Consider the following 23,975-nt stretch of genomic DNA (forward strand, 5'->3'; position numbering starts at 1 on the left):
TCGAGCGATGGCCCTGGCGGGGCCGCAGCCTAGAAGTGCTCTTGGAGGAACCCTTGGTACGCGCAGTCTTACTCGAATTTCCTCGATTCAATCGCCATATCATTAAAATCAGGCGACGACCTACTGATATTTTTCGTTTAATTAATTAATTATTTTTATTGAAATTTTTCCCTTTTGCATATTTTTATAATTTTTCGGTTACGGATATGTATTTAGATAAAAAATAGATCGGTGTAAATCGGGAGTTTCGGGGAAAGCTGACTCGTCTCGCGACGCGGTGCGCAGACACGGCTCGCGGTTCAGCGCCACGTTTTACTCTTCAACTTTCTCGCCGCTTCCTGTCTTCCGGCTGCTTCTCTTTTACGGGTGAGTCCGACCGGACGATGACGCAGCCCAGCAGGCCTTAGCGCCGGCTCATCGTCCTCTTCCTTGCTCCTCCCTCCGGTACTTTTTCCTCTCGCTGACTTGTTCCCTTGCTTTGCTTTTCGTTCTCCACATTTCCTCGCTCGGCTTCTTCCCTTTGCTTGCGTCGGTGGTGCCGTCGACGGCTTCCCGCTCAGTCGTACTTTCGCGGCTCGACTCTCCTACGCTTTGGCCTTCTCCCTCCAATCCGGAGCGGGTACCCAACCATCGCGCGCACTGTCGCCGCATCCTGGCTTTGAAATTTTGAAACTCTGTACTGGAATCGACAAACACATGGGAGAGCGGAAATAGGAATGCTGGTGTTAATGCGTCGCCACTACCAATGGGTGCCAGTTAAACACGGAAGCAATAGAAACTTGAGAATCCCGATAGCCATACTGTTGCTGAATTCACACATCTTCTGAATATTTTCTCGATGGTCACAATTTCGTCTTGATGGCTGTTTGTATACTAAACTCAAGTCAACTCAATTTCTCTGCCTCTAGCATCTTAGTCAAATGTTTCGACTGTGCAAACAATCAATGGGTCTTCACAGGTGTAAAGTAAATCACATCAAACATTGAAAAACGAACCCCCCCCAATACAAAGCTGGCTACGGGCCTGTGTGGGTACAAATAACTAAAAAATATGTTATACTTTGAAACTTTAAATTAGCATTTTTGCTATGGCACTTCAATATTGTGCAATAGTTTTAACGTACAAATACAACCTGTCTTCATCAGCACTTATAAATTTTAACCGCTTCACGCTCGCCATTAAAACTGCCACCCTCCCCCTAAACTGCGATGTCTGCCACTTAGCCGAGTCCAGTTTGCTGCTTAGCACATACACAAGCTGCAACTTGCAAGCACCTTGCAAGCACCTCTCACACATTGTATCAATCTTGCTTGGGAGTGTTATCATCACTAAGCGTTGCCTTATCAGCTAAATGAGTTATGCTTCTGAAGTATAACTAAGGTTCAAAATACTTATGAAAGCTAGATGTAATGATTCTTTTTGCGATCTTTTTCAAAATCGCTTATCGGAGAAAGGTATAGCATGTAAATATTTTTCGGTGATCCAGTCGGATCACCGATGTTTTATTTTTCATGATCCGGTGTTGATCCGAAGCTGAAAAAGCCGTCGGATCACCGGATCGGCGAGTTATTTTCAACCCTGATCTTAATGTAAACATGTACATATCCGTGTCCATATGTACATGTTATTTACGTATCTACATTAAAATACACTCATTTTACACTCATTTGGTACCAGAAAATAGATAATTATCCTCGTTTCGCTCTTTTGTGGCACTTCTAACACTAACAGTATCAAAATATCTTAACTTTTTTGGTTGCAATTCACCCTAACCCTCGTTCTAACACTGCGCTTAACCGCATGGAGCGAACATAGGGGCTCGACGATAGCCTGGCGGGCCGCCAGGCTAGAAGTGCTCTTGGAGAACCCTGGTACGACATCTTACTCGATTTCCTCGATCATGCCAATCATAAAATCGGCACGACCTACGATATTTTTCTGTTAATTAATATTTTTTATGATAATTTTTCCCTATTTGCATATTTTTTATAATTTTTCGGTTACGATATGTATTTAGACTAAAAGATATGATCGGTGTAAATCGGGAGTTCGGGGGAAAGCTGACTCGTCGCGACGCGAGTGCGCAGCACGGCTCGCGTTCAGCGCACGTACTCTCAAACTTTCTCGCCGGCTTCCTTCTCCGGCTGCTTCTCTTCACGGTGAGTCCCGACGAATGACGCAGCTCCAGCAGGCCCTGCGCCGCCTTCTCCTCTTCCTTCTCCTCCTCCGGTACTTTTTCCTCTCCTGACTTGTTCCCTTGCTCCTTTTCGTTCTCCCATTCCTCGCTCGGCTTCTTCCCTTTGCTTGCGTCGGTGGGTGCCTCGACGGTTCCCGGCTCAGGTCGTACCTTTCGCGGTCGACCTCTCCTACGCTTTGGCGCTTCTCCCTCCATCCGGAGCGGGTACCCAACCATCGCGCCTGTCGCCGCATCCTGCTGAAATTGAAACTCTGTACTGGAATCGACAACACAGGCGAGAGGCGGATAGGAAATGCTGGTTTTAATGGTCGCACACCTGGTGCATTAACACGGAAGCAATAGAAACTTGAGAAATCGATGCCATACTAGTGCTGAATTCACACATCTCTGAATATTTTCTCGATGGATCCACATTTTCGTCTTGATGGCTGTTGTAACTAACTAGTCAACTCCAATTTCTCTGCTCTAGCATTTAGTCAACTGTTCGACATGTAGCAAACAATCAATGGGTTTCACAGGTGTAAGTATACACATCAGGTGTCAGGGTAAGATAAGACAAATATAATACAACCCCTCACATAAAACCTTTACTAACATTATCTACTACATTGTAGATAGTAACCACTGTGGGTTCATTCATATACATGTAGAGTTAGGTACCTGTAGGATGCATTTCTTCCCATTGATGGTGACAATTATGTTATGTGATAGCTCAATGGGGTTGGATACATCTACTTCAGCAACTGTCACATTTTCTTCCTTTTGGTTCTCCACCTCATGCTGAAATATAGAAATGAATTTTCTAAGAGCACCCTTATTACACTATTTTATAATTTTATTCTCAACACACAGTTTCCTTTATGTTTCACTGACATTAAACTTTAACAAATTAGCATGTGGCACAAACATAGAACATAATTAACGTAACATAATACAGAAAGGTGATGAATGGTTATTTTCAATATGGTTTCTTAGCAGTGTTTTCTGCACCAATAACATATTTTAATGCCTGATTATATGTATACAGTATTTACCTCGTGTGTGTGCTCGCCAGTATTGTTAGGGATCGTGTTTGACATCTGCAGGTCTCCATCTGCTGACAATTGATTTTCCCCTGGTTCCTCATCTAAAGCATCGATATTGCCTTCAAGAATAGATGCTGCCGCTTCTTCCAGCGTCACGGCCGATACCTGTCAGTATCCATGTTATTTCTTATGCTCCAATTCATTTGTTTACACACAGTGCCCGAAAGACATGTGAATATGACAAACAAGGAGTAAACACTATTCTTCATATTTGACTTTTGAAAGCTGCTAACAATCTATTTGACTGTGAAACCATTTTAAACGTTATGCAACTTTATGAAATGACAATTAATGACCAAAGATGGATATGAACCAATTATTGAACAATCAAGTTTAGAAATTGCTCAGCTGCATTTGTCTGTTGACAAAATAGTTCCATGTATGTACACAACTCACAAAAGCGAGTTGTCTGAAAAAGTTGATTACTGTGTACTTGCCTCATTTTGTTGTTCTGCCATGTTGACAATTTGGTCAACAGCATCATCATTGCTTTCAGTGCAGACGAAATCAGAATGCTCACTTGCTACTGCCGAAAGAGGTAGCTCAGAAAATCCACTGGATGACCGAGGTAAGGAAATGTCCGTAAGCTGGGTCGAGCACGTATCCTCTGGTTTGCTGGCTGCAATATAGTATACTCCAGGCTGGTCTTGTCTTGTGTAGACAACCTCTTGTCTCGTCAAAAACATCTGCTCTTCTTCCTCGGCCATTTGAAGTCTGAAAATGTAGCATTACGCATTACGCATTATGTAGACTATAAGTACTACGTTTTGTACTGTAGTAGTGTACAATTAATATTGATAATTTAACCCTTAAAAATATATTTAAACATAGTATTACAAGCCTAGATCATAGCCGCGACTATAGTTGGTAATGTTTTTATTATTCTCCATCAATCGAGCGAGCAAGTTAAGTAATGAAACGCTTTAAATTCCTGTCCATGCCATTTGTGTGCGTGCATGCCTGCATGCATGTACAAGTGTATGTGCGTTGTCGCTACATCACTATGGAGACAATTTTATGAGATGTATATTTGTATTAATTTTCTGTCATTTTTTTTTAGTTTGCATATATTGCACTGTCTACCGGCCCTGGCGGTAATCTCGGCTTCAGATCTCCATACCAATAATTCACCACTAATGTGGTTTGCCTTGTCTATCCTTTCATTAAGAATAAGATGGGGAATTACTTGGGAGTTGTCATGATACGGTGCATACAAACCAGCCATTGAGGCAGATAAGGTACGTCTATGTCACCCTGACCTCTGTTTGACCTGGCTCGTTTAGCTATTTCTGACTAATATATATATATATATAACATATAATATATATAGGGTTAGGGTTAGGGTTAGAGTTAGGGTTAGGGTTAGTCAGAAATAGCTAAACGAGCCAGGTCAAACAGAGGTCAGGGGGACATAGACCCTACGAGCGCCATTGAGCAAGTCAAATAATTATATCCTTTTGCTGTATCTATGCGCTCCATTTTTTTATTTCCTGATGGAAAGAGCTAGAACTCTTGAAAATTCCATTCGCAAAAACTAGTAGTAGTAGTAGGTATCCTTGGCTGCGCTTGACAGTGTGGGTGGCTTGTTCGGTGCGCCATATCATGTTTGTTGATGCTCTTTCTGTGGTTGGTCCTGCTCGGCACAGAACACCACAGAACACCACAGATCAGCACAGAACACCACAGATCGGCACTTTTCTTAGCAGACAACTGATGTCTCTGTATGTTTTCAATGCCAACCACACTTCATAGCTGCAACCCTTTACCAGTCTAGTATTGCGTCTAGTATTTGTCAGCGCTAGTATTGCTGCTCTTTGGCATAACATTTTAGTCAGCTGTCCCGTCATATTGTATACCTTCTTTGATAGTGAGGCAAACACAGGTGAGGCCAAAGAACCGTCAAAATGAGTTCAGCTGGTTTCAGTTTGTTCGTTCAACCAAGTTTTAAATTTCCACTTTTCCAATGGCAATGGACTTTTTCTACTGGAAATTTGTCTAATTCTCATACAAAAGGAAAAATTCTCTTAATTTATTATTTAGCTCATAAAATGTTCTAACACTGGTCTTCCATATAGATCTCATAATAACAAGTGGACGACATAGAATTTATTTTAGGAGGCAGACAACAGTAAGCCTCCGCAAATTGTTCACTGTTGCACTACAGTAAAAACCCGCGTATAAGAACATAGATTTTAAGAACATGTTAGGCTAAAATTTCCCATTTAGACCTGGCCTTATTACGATAAGAACTGTTTTAAGGGCTAAGATTTTAAGTAGGTGCTAGAGTTTTCCAGGATGGCAGATGAAGACTTAAAAAGAAACAGCAGGTAAATATAAGAACGATGAGCTCAACAAGTATGCGATGGGAAGTACACAATTGCCAGTGCCAAATGCAAAATGCTGGGTCAAGCAATAACAATGCCCAGCTACCCTGGCATTGTTAGTTGAGACAGGCAGTACTAGGCGATTATTTACATAATACAGTAAATAACGGGGCCGGCATGAAAGAAGGCGACGTCGATTAGAACGACTGCAGGCGAAATGCGGTCACAAAATTGCATATCAGAGATGAAGAACACAATTCGCCTGAAATAAAAATTGTTCGTTATATAAAAACAATGTGCAACAATTAAACGCGTCTCCATATAACCTTATAAGCACGATGAACACTACTGTACTGGTAACACATGCATCACAGTCACTAAGGCCCGCGCGTAGCGCGGGTTTCAGCTAGTAGGATATTAAAAGTGAGAAAGCAATTAAGAACGCTATTGAAGAAGGGCCCTTTGAGTCACTAATTTTTCAGGATAAGCACCATTTAGTATATAGACATTGTTGAGGATCTAACTTGGGAAAAATCATATGTTGACTTATACGCGGGTTTTGTACTGGTAATTTTGTGCTCTAGAAAGGCCTTTTTGGCCTTTTGTTCGGCAGTAATCTCGGGGCACTACGATGAGAGAGTAGAGGGTGCTAATAAGTCTTGCATTGATGCACGCAAGTTGAATGGCTTGTGGACGTCTATGAAAGGCGATTAGATAGTAAACATCTGGTCTTGTTGTGTATTCAGTGACATTCCGTCAGGGTGGCGTAGCTGCACGGGCCGCGGCCATTGGTCTTTTTGGTTTTGAAGATGGTGTCCAGACAACTTTTGGCAAGAAGATTCGCATCATAGAGGCTGGAGGAGAGTGTTGGGAGGCAGCAGAGGCATGAGGGAGCATGGGATCTGTAGTTGATTTGAAACAAATAAAGTGTATGATTTGTGTAAGGCGCAGCTAACAGTGGTGGAGTATTTTAATGTAATTTTTGTTCGATGCTTATTAGGCCTGCCGCGGTATCGAACGCCTCTACTGTTGTGCGACCCGGACCTTGGAACTCCGCTGGTAGGATGCCAAGCTTTTATATACGCCAAAGAAATACGAAGTGGACTGTGACAGTGTTTATTCGAATGAATAATCAGTTAGGGGGTGGTCCGGTAAGGTCCGTAGTAGCTGGTTTTTGAACACATGCATGTTCAAGGGATGAATTTAGAACATGTACTTAGCAGGGTTGAAAATGCACTTTGTCTAAACATGGTGATCTGGGCAGGGATCACCGAATGTTAGCAGATATTGCGTAGATCCTGGCACACTTTTGGGTGGAATGCGCTGCACGAAACGCATCGACGTTATAGATTTTTATACATTGGCAATATGTTCCTGTTTTCAAGCGCGGTGATACGAGGTGATGAACCGAGCAGAAGAGTAGAACGAACACAAGGTCAGGGAAAGGTTAGAATTTGATTTATTTCTTTATGATCTTTCTCAGTCCTGAGTCTGAGTGCTTGCACAGACCGTTCTATGAATATGTAAATAAGGCAGTCATCGTCATGCTACGGTAATCTTATGGCAGGACGTGTGCTCGTTCAGCATCATCTTCAAGCATGTGGGGCAGGTTTAGTGGAAGATGAGGCCCTACGGTCTGTGACAGTAAAGGCCTTTCGTCTTCTGCATGCTGCTTCCACAGTGCCAACTGCATGTAGACGGATGCAGACCGAGCGCACCTTACTCAGCCAGGAGAATCAGAGAAGATTCTATCAGCGCTGCATTTAAGTTGGATCCTAATAGTCTGCTTCGTTCCAATGGAGACTTTATTCTTCATGGTTGAGGAGAAGAACCTCTCTCAAGACTCTACAGCATAGTAGTAACGGCGAAGGACGGAGCAAGGAGATTGCATCGCACAGCAGCAAGAGTTCTTGGCTTCTTGGGTTTGCTGCTAGAATGGTCTGCCGGCCGATGTGTGCCTTGTTGGACGGCGCGACGTTCATCACTGTACGCTTTCTCTGTACAGGTAGAGATTTGAATCGGTGTCCAACTGCTTAGCGATGTACGTTGTTCAGTTTGTACCGATGCCGGGCCTTCCAAAACTGTCCTGGTGATGGGCCCAGAGCGGGATATCATCCCCAGCAGAGCGAGCATCGCCATAGCTTGCGTTCACCCCTTCAGAGTCCTAGTGGCCGATCGATTGAGTGTCAAAATTGAGCGTGAGAGATGGTTTTGGCGACATGTTTCGAATTATGCGGGAAACCGTCTGTTCCCGGCTCACAGAGTTCACCGTGTAAAAAGAGGATAACCATGTACCCAAGTTCGCAATGCTTTGGTCGTGTTTGCAGACTTGAATAGAACCTCTGATGTCTGCTGCTGGTCGGATGCAGGGGTTGTCTTTGCATCCAGTCAGATGACTTGTACTGCATGCTTTCAGGTTTGGGCGCTATGTCTGCTGTTCGTTATATTTGGTGAAGCATTACGGATGTGCTGCAAATCGACTGCATTGAATGCAACGACTTATGTCTGTGCCCCTACTCGTGCAAGATAGAGATGAGTTCGGAGAAGGACAGTTTAACAGTCTGAAGAGGAGAGTGGCACATACAGACTGAAGAGGAGCACAACGCTTGGTTTGAAGTGTGCTAGGTATGCCTTCAGATATTGGCTGCGGCCGTGTAAGTTGCTTACGCCAATTATCTCTGTGTTGTTGTTCGCATTTTCAACTGGGTGCAGATGAAGAAACTAAGCAGGTTTGTACATCTGAGAGTATGGCTCAATGGCGGCAGCTTGCTGGTGTGGAGATCTCGGGTGCCCCCTATCGCGGCTTGTTGGAAGATAGGACGAAGACTGCATCCTGTGCAGTGCTTATCGCTGGGGCACGTCTCAGCATCTGTCTATTTAGTGGATCAATTGGGTGGTAAAACAGATATGATGTGGTCAGAGCGAAGAGTAGAATGCAGCTTGTTTGTTGGATGATGGTCTGAGGCCTGGGTTAGCCGTTTTTATAGCGTTCAGATTCCAACAGGATGGGGTCCTGGCAGTGAGTGGCTTACGAAGTGATGGCTGTTCTTGTTTCAGGTAGAGTGGCGCGCCAGGTTCCTTACTCCAACCATTAGCAGCTGCACCGCTCGCTGGCGCAAGACGGCAAATCTTCCGCAAAATATCGTCCAGTTACTTGACAGTGGTAGTTCCGTGTGTGAACGCATTTAATGGAATGGCCTGGCATGCCATGGTAATACGGCATCGAGCTCCTCTGCCTAGCGAGGGCACTTTCAAGAAGATACATAAACAACGACAGTGAGATATGCCATCAGATTGCAAGTATGACGGAATAGATATTGTTGTTCGGCATGATGACTACTATGCTGTACTATCAGAACGAGGTACAGACAAGAACTTGGCAGGCGGTTGACATTCGTTCCTCAAGTTTGAGCCGGCAGGATGCTTGACAGGCAATAGACAGAGGAGACACAACGAAGACGTCGTGGCAGGGAAGTGTGGTTGTGGTACGAATTGGAGGCCGTATTGTCACGCTCTTTGCAATATGCGCAGTGTAATAGCCCATTGCTTCAAGAGTCAGAAGTAGGGCTTCCTGCGTTCTGCAATGGCGTGCGCATCTCTTGAAAGAAATACTGAGCAAGCGGGTCCACGGCGCCCGCTATTTCATGCAGGATTGCAATGGAGCCCAAGTCTCTGGCAGGTAGGCTTCTTGTAGTGTTGAGCACGAGTCGGGCTCTGTTATGATCCGCAGCATATCAGTATGTGGTACAGGTTTCTGGCGCGACCGGTTGGCAGTAGCACTTAGAAGGTAGCCTCTCTTCTGTGCGCCCACATGCATCAAGGAAGCTGGCTTCTGGTGAGCTGGGTGTTTTCATGGTCCTTTCAGCGGACGATGGTATTTGTAGAAAGTTTATGGACGCCTTGGTCAAAAGTTGTTTTTGCCGGTGAGCGCGCTTGCACTGACTTTCTGCTTGTCGCCGCCTCACAGCAAGCAAATGATGAAAGTGTGTTAAGGCACACCATGCACGATTCTCCAGAAAGAAGTCAAATGCGGACAATGCTGGTTACCAACATGTACAATGGACAGCAAGTGAGGAACAAGAATTGGGCGAATTGTGAATTAAAATAGTTTAGTTGTGAGTTTAACCATCGACACAGCAAGAAAAAAGAAATGAAACTACAGGGTATACTTGGCGGCGTAGGCAGTTAAATAATCATTTAACGATACTATTTTGCACTGCTTGCTAGTACTTTCTGAGTGCTAATCTGATGTTAATCTCAGACACTCTCCTTTCTCATTACCGAACGGCCAGAGTGCGGTGCTCACTTTCAGTTGACACTGGAGTAGCTGCACTGTCAGGGGACACGGCACTCTCCATAAATAAAGCCACTTAAACTGAGTGAGGGAGCCATTTGCTCAGAAATGCTGCTCGTTCGTGTTGTATTGATCATAGCCTTCGCCTTTATTCACATTTTGCTGTCGGCTTTCGTTCTCCGACGATGGATCAGGTCCGGCGACCGGGTAACATAGTTCCGATCAAGGCCCCTGTTAACGCTCTGATGCCTGAGATCGTTGCGGAATAGATAACTGAACCATCTACTGACTGTCAATCTTTAGATGGAGCATCAGTCCGCGTTTAGCATGTTCTTGAAAGGACTCTAAGAGATAGAGTGGAGTGGAACAAACTACCGCAAAAACCTTGGCTTGTTCTCGCGCAATACGCTAGGAGAGAAAATTATGGTTGTTCCATATTTTTTTGGCTAAGCTAGACTGGTGTTTGGATGTAATAGTTAGTCTGATAACACGGAGTCAGGATTCAGGTTTAGTGGCGAGCACTGTGCGTCGTCCGCTTAAGTAAAGATGGGCTCGCTAGCAGGGAAAGAGAATAAGTTTGGTTTATATTTCCGGGGGCTACTTTCTGCACATCCTCTTTCAAGAATTTTCGGGGGCGGTACTTTTGTTATTTTTCCGGATCCATCTTTTCAGCTTGTCCAGGCTACTTTTTTTTTTCGCAGAGCTAGCAATGGTATTGTTGGTGATCACAGTCGACTAAGGAGCGCAGTATGTATTCTTTCTTGGGCAGCACGTTTTAGGGAACTAAGAAAGCGTAAAATCGTAGAGTTCCGACTACAGGAAGTCTGTGTTAAACTATTATGGTAAATTAAGTATAAATTTGAGTACTGCTATAATAAGAAATTGTAAGTTGTTTAATGACGTCTAGATACTTTTTTTGTTGTAGTTGTCTTATTTTTGACGAGCTAAAAATAGGACTCTAGGATCCCCTAACAGATTACGGGAGGGTAATGGTACAGATCTGATAGTTTTTATGGCGACAACAGCCGAATGGACTGATAGCTCATTTCTTCCTGGGCTATTGGTAGTAGGTGAGGATACAAATAGACTAAAAATATGCTTATACTCGGATTGGGAAACCTTTAATTACATTTTTGCTAATGGCACTTCACATATTGTGGCAGTAGTTTTAGACGTACAGGGCTAAATAGGGGCCAACTGTCTTCATGCAGGCACTTGTAAATTTTAAGACAGCAATTCGACTGCGCGCATTAAATCGTGGACCACCCGTCCTCTAAACTGCGATGTTGCCACTTAGCCCGAGTCGCAGTTTGCTGCTTAGGCACATACACAAGCTGCAACTTGCTAAGCACCTTGCCAAGCGACTCTCACACTTGTATACAATCTTGCTTGGGAGTGTATATCATACTAAGGCGTTGGCCGTTACCAGCTTAAATGAGTTTGAATGTCTGAGTATACTAAGTTGATAAATATTATGAAAGCTCAGAGTGTATGATTCTTTTTGCAGGATCTTTTTCCAAAATCGCTTATTCGGAGAAAGGTATAGCATGTAAAGCATATTTCCTTCGGCGTGGATTCCAGTCGCGATCACCGAGTGTTTTATTTTCATGAATTTGGTGGTTGATGCGCGAGAGCTGAAAAAGCCGTCGGTATCGGCCGGATCGGCGAGTTATTTTCAGCCCTGATCTTAATCTGTAACCATGTACGATATCGCGCTGTCCATATGTAACATGTATTTTACGTGATCTACATTAAAATACGACTATCATTTTACACTCATTGTGGTACAGAAAATAGATAATTATCTCGGTTTCGCTCTTTGTGGCACTTCTAACCGACTAACAGTCGATCAAAGCATATATTAGAGCTTTTTTGTTGGCAAATTTCACCCTAACCCTCGTTCTAACACTGCGCTTAACCGCATGGAGCGAACATTAATCTCCATTGATTTCTGTGTTTTGGGGGTTTATTTCAGAGAGTGATATCTCAGCTCCTGGAGTCATACCACATTTGAAATTCGGTTGCCATATAAGGGAATGGCTCTAAATTATTCATCTAAAATTTCAAGTCGATCCCCATCTTCGCTGCTCATTAAAGGAGGTGTACAACAGTAAGCGTCTGCAAATTGTTCACCGTTGCACTAAATCGTCTCTAGAAAAGGCATTTTATTGCATTTTTTTCGCAGAAATTCGGCATTAGAGTGCAATAATTTGCATTATGCACGCAAGGTAGATGCCTCGTGGATGTCTAGAAAGCATTAGAAGTAAAATTGGTCTTGTTGTGTATTCGTGACATTCCGTCAGGTGGCGTAGCCACAGCGAGCGGTTGGTCATTTTGGTGTTTGAAATGTGTTCAGACAACTTTGCAGAAATTCGCATCATAGAGCTGGCAAAAGTTTTGAGTGGAGCATAGAGCATGAATCTGTAGTTAATTAACATGAATAAAGTGTATCTTGTGTAAGCGCAGTAACAGTGTGAGTATTTTTAATTAATTTCTGTTCGATGCTTATTCAGGCCTGCCGCCTATGAATGCCCTCTACTGTTGTGTAACACCTTAATTGTGCCTGGTAAGGAGAGCTTTTCTGCCAAAGAAATCGAATAATTGAGTTTTATGTTAATGAAAATCAGTTATGCAAGTCCTATAGCATGGTTTTTCCACACATGCATGTTCAAATGACATTTAAACATGTATCTTAAAATGACTATTGCGAGATTTTTGCTCAGTAAAACTAAATGTAGCTGAATATAGTCTCATCTGACAGCGAAAATATCACTGATTACACCAACATTAAAAATACTAAGATTTTATGTAGTTATAGCATAGAAAATTGGATATGAACACATCGTAACAGCAATGCATTTTATCGTGTCCCGACAATGCCTAATGGCAGAATTGGTCAACTTGTATTTGTGTCGGTGATTAATTGAAAACAAGTGCATGATTTGAGAGAGCCATATGCTTTGTCTATGGCAGATAAGTGGTGGCGCCACAAGCTAATCCACACTTCCGCCTAGTTCAAGATAACAGAAAACGAATGTTTACGAAACTAGTTCGAAACCAGTAGTTCGAAACTGGCAGTTTTTGGTGAATACGAAGGTTCTAAGACATTTTATTGTTACTCTAGACAATTGCTGTGACTCAAGCAATAACGGTAGGTGTCATGAGTGGTCAAAACACTGGGAAATTTTCGCAATAATCGCTTTAATGTAAACATGTACATATCCGTGTACATATGTACATGTTATTTACGTACATCTACATTAAAATACACTAATTTTACACTCATTTGGTACCAGAAAATAGATAATTATCCTCGTTTCACTCTTTTGTGGCACTTCTAACACTTAACAGTATCAAAATATCTTGACTTTTTTGGTTGCAATTCACCCTAACCCTCGTTCTAACACTGCGCTTAACCGCATGGAGCGAACATTAATCTCCATTGATTTCTGTGTTTTGGGGTCTTATTTCAGAGAGTGATATCTCAGCTCCTGGAGCAAACTCCACGACAGATCGCGCTCTCGCTCTGGCTCAATTCTACCACTGCCACAAGCTGATTTCCGTAAGAATTTCTTACGCTTTTTTACTATAAGTTTTACAGCGACCTCGTTACTCCTGTCCTATGTAATAGGGTGTTTACTTATAAAAGCTGCAAAGATAATAAAAGTCGGATCATTATTTCATGAGAAATTTGATAAAATAGTGATACGAAATAGTGCGCCCATTTACTACTTTCAAATCATTACGCTGTTTACTAAACTAAGTTCACGTATTTATCATGAATTTTCGGGATGCTTGCCAATATACCTAATTCTCGAACATTGTCTTTGCTACATTTTTGCGTATTCAGCTTAAAACATCTAAATTTGTCCACCAACAAACATGCAAATCATAGAAATTTCTAATGTTTTGTTCCGCGACGACTTCGCGGCCGTTGGCTTGCCATTTGCTGGATTTCCCCGGAGCTCCGCCCACTGTAAAAATAGTTCTAGCATTGTGGCAGTGGTATATCCTGAGTGTGGGAAGGGGGCGCTGCATGCAGTTTGCTCCTGGAGTCATACCACATTTGAAATGCGGTTCCCATATAAGGGAATGGCTCTAAATTATTCATCTACAATTTCAAGTCGATCCGCATCTTCGCTGCTTATTAAAGGAGGTGTACAACAGTAAGCATCTGCAAATTGTTCACCGTTGCACTATATCATCTCTAGAAAATGCATTTTTTTTCGCAGAAATTCGGCATTAGAGTGCAATAATTTCCATTATGCACGCAAGGTAGATGCCTCATGGACGTCTAGAAAGCATTAGAAGTAAAATTGGTCTTGTTGTGTATTCGTGACATTCTGTCAGGTGGCGTAGCCACAACGAGCGGTTGGTCATTTTTGTCTTTGAAATGTGATCGGACTAGTTTGTAAAAATTCGCGTCATAGAGCTGGCAAAAGTTTCAAGCGGGGCATAAAGCATGAATCTGTAGTTATTTAAGTGTATGTTGTGTAAGCGCAGTAACAGTGTGTTTTTAATTAATTTCTGGTCGATGCTTATTCAATTCAGGCCTGCCGCCACTCGCAGCTAGGGCCTGCATACCTCCCAAATCCCATTGGTTGATACAAATCACATGCCTGAAACTCCTGTTTTAATAAAACTTTTATGGTGCATTGTGACCCTAACCCTAAGTGCTAACCCTAATCCGTAACCCTAAGTTCCCTAACCCTAACGCTACTTAAAATTTAATTACATTTGTATCAACCAATGGGAGTTGGGAGGTATGCAGGCCCTAGCTCAGTAGCTGCGAGTCCTGCCGCCTATGGACGCCATCTACTGTTGTGCAAAGAGCTAAATATTACAATTGTACAAATTGTAATATTTAGCTCCTTGCTGTTGTGCAACACCTTTACTTTAGCGATTGCACAGTGCCACAGTGTGCGATACGGCAACAACGTCGGACGCCAATTGGTTTATATCATAGGCGTACACCTGCGCGATTATCTGGACAAGTGACACCAGAAACGTACATGACTAGCCATTCTCGGCTAATATTAACGTACTAAAATACATAATTAATTTAATATTCTTCATACCATTCATTTTGACCATCGTTCTGTGCATTTTTACTGTCAAGTGATATGACTCGACGCCATTTTCCTCGATCATGTTGTTAGAGTAGTCCCGCGCCTGGACCTGCTACCGTTCTCGCATATAAAATAATTATTACAAGAAATTAACTCGGTATAATACCTACCTTATGAGTCCTGGTAGCTAGTAGTAGTACATATGAACATGAACGCAATTTTTAGGAACCTGTTTAAGTTGCTATATTCACGTTTCACTTTGAAAACAGTCAATAATTTTCCTCTTTGCGTCTCTTAGCGCCCTCTATAGGAGAGTATCACCATCAACATAATCACATCTTGTAGCTGCTGCCAGTGGCTGCCACCACTGTGTGCACTTCTATTCTATTTCTATGCACTAGCTGTGTACGAGCTGGGAAGTACTAATCGTCCTAATATAGGAATTTCTGCTAGTATAAAATAATGGTGCTTGATAAAAATTCCGCTAATACCAACCAAGCATAACTTCTACTATGCACGACGTGAACTAAATTAACCCTGTTTACATTTTGACCTTTTGCATTGACCCATGATATACAATGTGTCACCCACTTGTTATATCCCAGTGGATTATATATATATATATATATATATATAGAGAGAGAGAGAGAGAGAGAGAGAGAGGGGGGGGAGAGTCTACAGAATACTACGTGTGTTCATGCATGCTACTAGTGTATGTGTGTTATAGAAGTGACTGACTGTTAGCGGATTAGCGCGCACTCCTCTATCCGATCTCTGACTAAAAGGACAAGGGTCCTAGGGGGTAGGGTTGTTATACAATTTTTTGTGCTAGGGGTTATTTTTATGGCCGTTGCTGCGCGTCCGCGGGTTACTGGACGCCCAGCTCTCAGGCTACACGTCCGGTAATATATTTCTCATGTGAACCCAACTATATTTTTTCAGTAAAAAACAATAAACAATAAGTTTTTACCATAATATTACCAGAAGTAGATAATAGGGAATTCCCTGATATTACTTACCTTTAGGTATTTTATCAAAAAAATATGTTTTTGTAACTTTTGGAGCAATAATAAATCCAGTAAAATCAACGATTTGAAAGGGGGCGTGGTCTAATCGTCACGTGGGTTTGGGAATCTGTGCTGAGCTTTGTAATGGATGACCGGACGCGTAGCCACTGCGTATTTTTATTCCTGTTAGGCACCGTACGGGCAAATAGAATGCATACCTGTGTCTTGGGCCCGGGTGTGTAGTAGGCGATAACAAGGCAAATTGTTTAACGCGTAGAAACATAAATTAACATATCTGCACTAGTTGTACCGTATACACGTGTTTTCATGATAGAACATTATAGACTTGTAATACTTGGGGTTTCAAGTGCAATTTGTACTTTTCCGAACTATTGCCCCGTTCCATATAAAGATAACGTAAAAATATTGCCGCGTCACATATATATATACACGCACACCGTCGCACCCGCACACGAACATGGTCACGCGCAACACACACACACACACACACACACACACACACACACACACACACACACACACACACACACACACACACACAAACACGCACACACACACACACAACACACCACACACACACACACACACACACACACGCGCGCGCGCGCGCCCACACACACACACACAGCACGCATGCACAACACACACACACACACACCCACACACCACACACACACACACACACACACACACACACACACACTACACACACACACACACAAACACGCGCGCCTACACACACACCACACACACCACACGCACGCGCTACACACACACACACACACACGCGCGCGCGCGCACACGCACACGCCACGCGCAACCCCCCCCCCCCCGCGCCCCCCCCACACACACAGCACACACTCGCACACACACACACACACACACACACACAACACACACACACACACACTCGCGCACACACACACACACACACACACACACACACCACACACACACCCACACACACACACACACCACACACACACACACACACACACACACACACACACACACACACACACACACACACACACACACCACCCACACACACACAACACACACACTCACATCACACACACACACACACACACACACACACACACACACACACACACACACACACACACATGCACGAGCATGCACGCGAGTATCCAGACATTGTTAAATGAAACGAACACAGGGCAGCTAGCTGTTTTACAGACTGTAATTAGCGATCGACACGTATAGCTATATCAATATAGCTATAATTACTCACTCGCACTTTTGATTTTCGCGTACCACCATGGCGGGATGTGAAGTGTGATCGATTAGCTGCAGTATTATTTCAGTCGCCAACACTATTGATCGTAACATACTCAATATTTTATTTACACAGTATTCAGCAACGGTATATTTTGTAGTGTACTATAAAGTATATTGCAATAAAATGAGGCTTCGTGTGCAATTCAACGATAATATATATATATATATACGTGCGTGGGTGTGCGCGCGTGTACGTACGTATTAACATACATATGTAACTTCTATTATAATAGAATTAAACTGATTATTAAAAATATTGGGGTGCCACACATAATTGACCTAACGTATATTAATAAATAGGCAATGGCATATTTTATAATATTTTGAACAAACTGGAAAGATTTATACACGTATGACTAGGTTAGACTAGAATACACGACTGAATTTAGCTTAATATTTTTTGTTCATCCTCCAACGGGCTGATATAACTGTATCTCCGATTTGTTTGCTGTCCCGGGAAAACGGGATAGTTGCAATGAGCGCAAGTGGGTTTAACACGTTGCTTAACACAAATCTGTGGGATGTCTAATTCCGTAAATGCCCAAAGTTGCATATATATATACTGTATATATATATTGGTAGATCTTCAATACGATTCCCCTCTACGGGAGACATTTTGAAATGCTTCGTTGCACAAGAATTAACCTCTCACGTATACCTTCATACGTGAATAGTTAAACATCAAATTATAGCTAGTGCGCGTGTGGTTAGACAGACGGATCACTGCCACTGGTATTAGGTTCCAATGAGGATGGTGAGATGCGGGTTACGTGCCTAGCTGATGATTAGTGACATGTTCGAGCTATAGTAATGCGGCTAAGGAATGGTGATATAGTTGTCTGAACAGGCTGGTCTGGTGTGATCGCTAAAAGCTAAAGGCGCGCCTATAAAAGCTGATTACGTGGCAGAGGGTTGGTGACGCGGGTGATGAATGGTGACACAGATGGGGGGGGGGTCAAAATATCGTAGCCAAAGGCGTATGAAGTAGATGAGACTGGTGACGCAACTGAGGGCTGGTGGCAAAGATGGCGGTTGGTTACGTGTCCGAGCGGCCGGTGACGTAACAGCTAGAGGTGCTAGTGACGTGATTGACGGACTGATGACGTGACTGATAACGTGTGACTGAAGACCGGTGACGTAGATGAAGCGTGGTAACATAGTGCATGGTGGATGAGCGGGTTGAGGGCTGCATGACGCTGTGGTTGCCAATTGTCGAAAGCAGAGTGGAATGCTCTTGTGTCGTTTTCCGCGTCCGCGTACTTCCTATCAACTGTGTGAAGTCCTGCTCCCTCCGAAGGCGTTCAGAGCCAGTGCCGTCAGTTGCTTATTGCGTTTCCGTTTTGCCTCCCCTGTAAGTGAAAAAAAACCGGTATAAACTTAATGGTCCTTGCTTTTAACTCCTTTTTTTATTATTTCACTGACAGCGCGAGGAGCTCGCAGGCTCATGTTGATATATCTTTTACCAATGTACCGTAAAAGATTACAAATATTTATAATATAATATAATATAATATATAATATATCTAATATAATATAAATTAATTAATTAATTAGTCATGTCCTATTGCCCACATTATGACAGCATGGTCTATCCGGCCGGCGTGATTGGTAGGCGGTTCTAGTCTAACATTGTTGCGGTAGGATGTTCTACAGGCAATGCTCGACAAAAAGCCAACCCGAAGGAATATTTTGCATGTACCATGCCTTCAATTTAATACCAGGAGATAAACTCTACAAAACTGCTCGTTTTAGTGCGCATTTCACATAAATTTCTTGTGCCAATTTAACACAAAATTCGGATTACTATGCGACTATCGTCAGTGACTCCTAGATGCGGTGTATATATCTTCTGTATTTCCTCTCTTACTTACTTGTCAGAGATACCATATACACGCCCCAGGAGATGCTCCAGAACCAGCCTACGAGCAGGAACGTCACAGTGAACATCTGAGCAATGCCAACCCAAAGACTAACGCAGAACGTTCTCAGGTTGGCGTCGTCCTTGCCGTTCTGAACGCGTGTACTGCTGCAGCAGAAGACCGACGCTCCACCTAGCATCGTACCTACAACAAAAAGATGACAGAGCGGCAAATTTTATTATATATAGCATCCTCGCACCAGGTCACTTATCTCGGCAGTTGTTTGATTACCAAAATACTCTTGCAGGGATATATTAAAGGGAGAGTTTACTCTAGGTTCTAGGGTTATTTTCAGCTAATTTAGGTTATAATTACGCTACATAAAAAGTTTCCATGGTTCAATCACCCATTTAGAAATTTTTTTTTTTAATGTTTTAAAACTAACGACTACAGTTTGATTACAACGACGTGGCGCCACTCAAAGTGCACGATCTGATAAGTTGCGCAAAACCACTTTCCAGCCAAGGGCTACAGGCCGAGTGTGTTTCTTATTATTCATTTAAAAGCAAAAGGATTGTAATATCTTATAAACGACATATAGTTTCAGTTATAATATGGATAAATTTGCCCTAAAATGAATATCGTTCGGTTAAATAGCATTTAGGTATAAATATAATTGCACTTTTGTGATTAGCCCTCGGTCTGTAACGTGCAAAATAAATTGTCAACGGTCACGGTCACGGGTGTCATGGCGCCGTTCAAATTTCGTAGCGTTGATGTGTAATTAATTATAACAATTAAATTAGGTATCTGGTAACAAATACGTGTGGTATAGACGATTTGTTATACAGTAAGTACAGTTGTATGCAGTTAAATCCTAGAGGCTACTGTCCCTTTAAAGACTTTCTGTGATGGGTTGATCATAGACCAGCGTATGCAGACATGCACCCACGAACAGGATCATATTTGACAATCATATAATATATAATAAATAAACAAATAATTATATATATATATATATTATATATATATATATTATATATATATATATTATATATATATATATATATATATATATATATATATAATATATATATATATATAGGATAAGAGTGAGGAATTTGCTTGCATGTTTGTTTACCGCTCGTGTTCTCAACACACTTGCTTACACTTTTATTACAGAGAGATAGTAAATATGTGCGCCTCTGCTCATCTCGTACTAAATAACGTCTGTTAACTGACTGCATTGCTCGCTAAATTGCCAAATACAGATTAATACCAATCTGAGGCTGCGATGGCCGAGTGGTTAAGGCGTTGGACTTGAAATCCAATGGGATCTTCCCGCGTAGGTTCGAACCCTGCTCGCAGCGCTTGTTTTGCTTTGTAATTGCCGTGTTAAACAAATCCTTATGAAAAAACAATGCATTACAGAAATACGATCCGAGCTCAATTCGTTGTGGAAAAATACTATCTATAGTCTAACCTCAAAAAATAACATGTTAAAAGAATATTTAAGCGAGAACCATGTATTCTGTGAAAACGGGGATACCTAAGTTTCAGTTTATATTTTGATTATTGTTACCAAACACGCAAGACTAATGAGTAATGAGTTAAAATGGGTTGGTCGTCGGGTGATGAATCAAGGAATGGTAATCTATTGTAATTCAGCTGTGACGTCCGAGGTTATATATGACGTCGGATCCAATGGGAAAGGTTTAGAATCCGATGGGATCTTTTCGGAAAGGTTTTAATTGCACAATTTAATTAATAATTAATATTATGTGATTATTTCATGTATAATTAAATTTTAAATGAGACTACTACTTTGAATTACTAAAATTTGTGGCTGCGATGGCCGAGTGGTTAAGGCGTTGGACTTGAAATCCAATGGGATCTTCCCGCGCAGGTTCGAACCCTGCTCGCAGCGAAAAAGGAATTTTTACACGTAATTTAACTCGACACACACATGATGTAGACATGTAATTAAAGTCTCGTGGTGTCACGTATTACGCAATTTGCACTTGAAAACAATTTCGTAAATTGCATTTCACGTTATCGGCAATAATTATGTTTTGCAGTAAATTTAATATATATAGTGATGATAGGACGGCATCAGACGGATTAGAACGAGTTTAATCCTTAGTTTTACACAGATTCTGACCTGCCGCCTGGTTCCATTAGCCTTATATAGTCGCAAACGTCCACGATTATGGAGGTTGGCATACAGTAACTTTTAATAACACCGAAACCCAATCAGTTGCCGTGGCAACGCATTGCCGTGTTGTCGGTGTAATATTCCCAATGGAAATACCAGCGCATTTATCGTTGCGGTCCGACTATTACCTCTATTATTTACATTTACTCCTGAATGGCTGAATTCTACTGCGGCAACACAATATGGCTATTTCGGTAGATATCGGGCGCAAGCACTTATAATTCTTTGAGTAATAATAATACCTAAATACCTAACCAGGAATATATTACGAATACAAAGAGAGAAAGTTGCTTATATATGCAATCATATGTAACACGTAGGTGAAAAGAATCAATTTATATATTCAGAGCAATTGACCAATGAGAAATAAACATCGTTACAATAACAACGGAACCGAAATCTGTTTTCAAGGTGATTTGTTATAACGCCGGTATTTCGTTGCAGTGAAATTTTGATGCTAGGCCTACATGTTGACAGGCATGTCCGCAGGATACTTTAGTATGGACGTTAGATTTTGAATGACGAGGTAAAGATTTAGTTAGGTTCACGTTTAGATTTAGGTTAGGGTTATGTGTTATATGGTTGGCGATATGATATATTGATCAATATTTATGACCTATATTATATTATATTATCAATATTTATTTATATCAATATTAAGCCTGGAACCTAAAGTAAACTTGAGCCTTCTATATATACGTACCGGTTCCCGGTAGAACGATATTGAGGACGAGGCAAACCACAGACAGCCAGCGCGGCAGCACGGGAATCGACGAGCGGATCCACGAATCCGGACTGTTCATCACCTCCTTGGCCGCCTTCTCTCGATCCGCTTCGTCCTGCTGCTCCTGTGCCGCCGCTTGCTGCATAGCTACTCGGATGTCGACCGATCGCCGGTGGTCGGACACGGGTGTGTCGCCCACCGGACTGTCCACAGACAGTCGGCCGCTGAGCCGACGTTGATGGTCTTCCGGTGAGCCATCGCCGAGGCTCGCCTTCGACGCTCTAGAACATGAAATGTGAAATGTCTAAACAGTCTCTGAATTGCCGCTAAATAGTCTCTTGAATTGTCTCTAAATAGTCTCTTAAATTGTCTCTAAATTGTCGCTCTAGAGGGAACATCGGGGAACATGAAATGTCGGTCACTTTTTGTCGGAAATGCATGCATATATATCATGAGTGTATAATATAGAGTCTATATCTAAGATAGTGTCTATATGATACACTCGTGATACGATCACGTCGTTCGCATGCCCTCGCCTCTTCCATACCGCAATTCGTTCACGTTTATAGTATAACGAGTCCTATATGAGAGCGCTGATATCCGCCTGGTCGTATCAATACCTAAACGCATGATTGTTTTCTCCTATAAACTCAGCTATTATCTCAGCTATCACATCGTTCACTCACCAGAATAAGCATAAAGTTGACGAAACCTAATAATTATTATGAGGTAGATGTTAAATATTATGAGTATGATAATAACACGAGTGAATAATAATAGATATTATTATTCACTCCTGATAATAAGTACTGATGAGGTCCCGGAAGTGAATTACCTAGCTGTAGCCGGTACGATGACATTAGGATCCAACTGCGCCTGTTTGGAGACAACAAGGGTGGCGAGGTTTCTGTTAAAACTTCGTTTCAGTCCCGCTGCAGCGAGAGCAGCAGGCGGTGGCCCTGTAGTACTAGTCTTAGCGACCGGGGTCGGCACACTCGTGCTAGCGACCACGGTCGCACCATCTGTAGGGCTTCCACGGGCGCTGTCCGTAGCTGTTAGAAGTTGCTGGGTGTCGGACATCGCTTATGTTGATCCGCTACGTTAGATACCTTGTAAACAACAAATTGCTATGATAATTTACGCTGCGCGTCAGTGTTTCGCCACTGCGTGAGCGTTGTTTAATTTAATCAATATTTCAACAAAAGCGTACGGTTGTTCTACCACAAAACCCACGAGATAATTTTTTTTCACTAATTATGGATTTAAAAAAAGAGTATTTTAAACGTTATGCATCTAAAAAACGCATAGGGAAATCAATCTTACCTGTGGTCGCACTAATAAACTGCATACCGCGTTACACACTGAACGCCCGAACTACAATGGATCAATAATGCTGCCGGCATCTATGCAACGATTAAATTGCTGCTGTTTCAATGTTGATATTCACAACAAAAATCCTTCGTGCAGACGTTAAATAGCGCGAATAGTGCAGAAATGCATCTAAACGCAATCACAACTAGTACTTGTCCGCACGCAGACGTTATAACTCCGCTTTGCTTACCTGAGGGTGCGGGTTATTACTGGGGTCTGAGTCGGCTCGGACTAAACTAGTACGTCCGTGTGAAGCCGCACAGCCACGAGAACGCGATACGCACACACACACACAACCATCGCACGACGTTCGCTACTTAGTAACCAGTTGTGATTGCTGAACCTGCGTCGGAGCAACAATCCAGGTGCAGCCGCGGCAGCAGCAGCAGCAGCAGCAGCAGCAACAGCACACAGGTGGCTTACCGCGATATGTGTGCCGCGGACCACTGCACGACAGGTATCGATGCTGTGGGGAGGGGGTAGAGAGTGGATATTGAGAGGTATCGT

The 23,975-nt window shown here is 42.5% G+C and overlaps 2 protein-coding genes and 2 non-coding genes across 6 annotated transcripts in view; 2 read left to right on the forward strand and 2 right to left on the reverse strand.

Annotated features, from left to right (window-relative positions):
* Positions 1 to 15,257, reverse strand: part of LOC106807455 — a 31,002-nt gene extending 15,745 nt beyond the window's left edge. For 2 of the 3 annotated variants that reach the window (XM_014809783.1, XM_014809781.1), the window contains exons 1-5: positions 14,979 to 15,059; positions 3,720 to 3,996; positions 3,232 to 3,387; positions 2,858 to 2,977; positions 2,113 to 2,434 (exon numbers count right to left, since the gene is read on the reverse strand). In XM_014809783.1, coding sequence (XP_014665269.1) covers positions 2,113 to 2,434; positions 2,858 to 2,977; positions 3,232 to 3,387; positions 3,720 to 3,989 — 868 coding nt within the window. In that variant the 5' untranslated portion in view covers positions 3,990 to 3,996; positions 14,979 to 15,059. Of the gene's footprint in view, positions 1 to 2,112; positions 2,435 to 2,857; positions 2,978 to 3,231; positions 3,388 to 3,719; positions 3,997 to 14,978; positions 15,060 to 15,139 lie in introns of those variants that run through there. The other variant, XM_014809782.1, reaches the window with a different exon arrangement.
* A 2,221-nt stretch (positions 15,258 to 17,478) lies between these two features.
* Positions 17,479 to 22,191, reverse strand: LOC106807459 (protein SPEC3-like). The gene is made up of 3 exons (XM_014809795.1): positions 22,077 to 22,191; positions 19,171 to 19,362; positions 17,479 to 18,648 (listed from the first exon to the last, which is right to left on the reverse strand). Exons 1-3 carry the CDS (start codon positions 22,174 to 22,176, stop codon positions 18,566 to 18,568), a joined length of 375 nt encoding a protein of 124 aa, XP_014665281.1. The 5' UTR covers positions 22,177 to 22,191; the 3' UTR covers positions 17,479 to 18,565.
* Positions 20,447 to 20,528, forward strand: Trnas-uga. The gene has a single exon. It is a non-coding gene; the product is annotated as a tRNA-Ser (tRNA).
* Positions 21,004 to 21,085, forward strand: Trnas-uga. Its single transcript has one exon. It is a non-coding gene; the product is annotated as a tRNA-Ser (tRNA).
* Positions 22,192 to 23,975: the final 1,784 nt, after the last annotated feature.

Source organism: Priapulus caudatus, unplaced genomic scaffold (assembly GCF_000485595.1).
Source record: "Priapulus caudatus unplaced genomic scaffold, Priapulus_caudatus-5.0.1 Scaffold216, whole genome shotgun sequence".
Taxonomy (NCBI): Eukaryota; Metazoa; Priapulida; class Priapulimorpha; order Priapulimorphida; family Priapulidae; genus Priapulus; species Priapulus caudatus.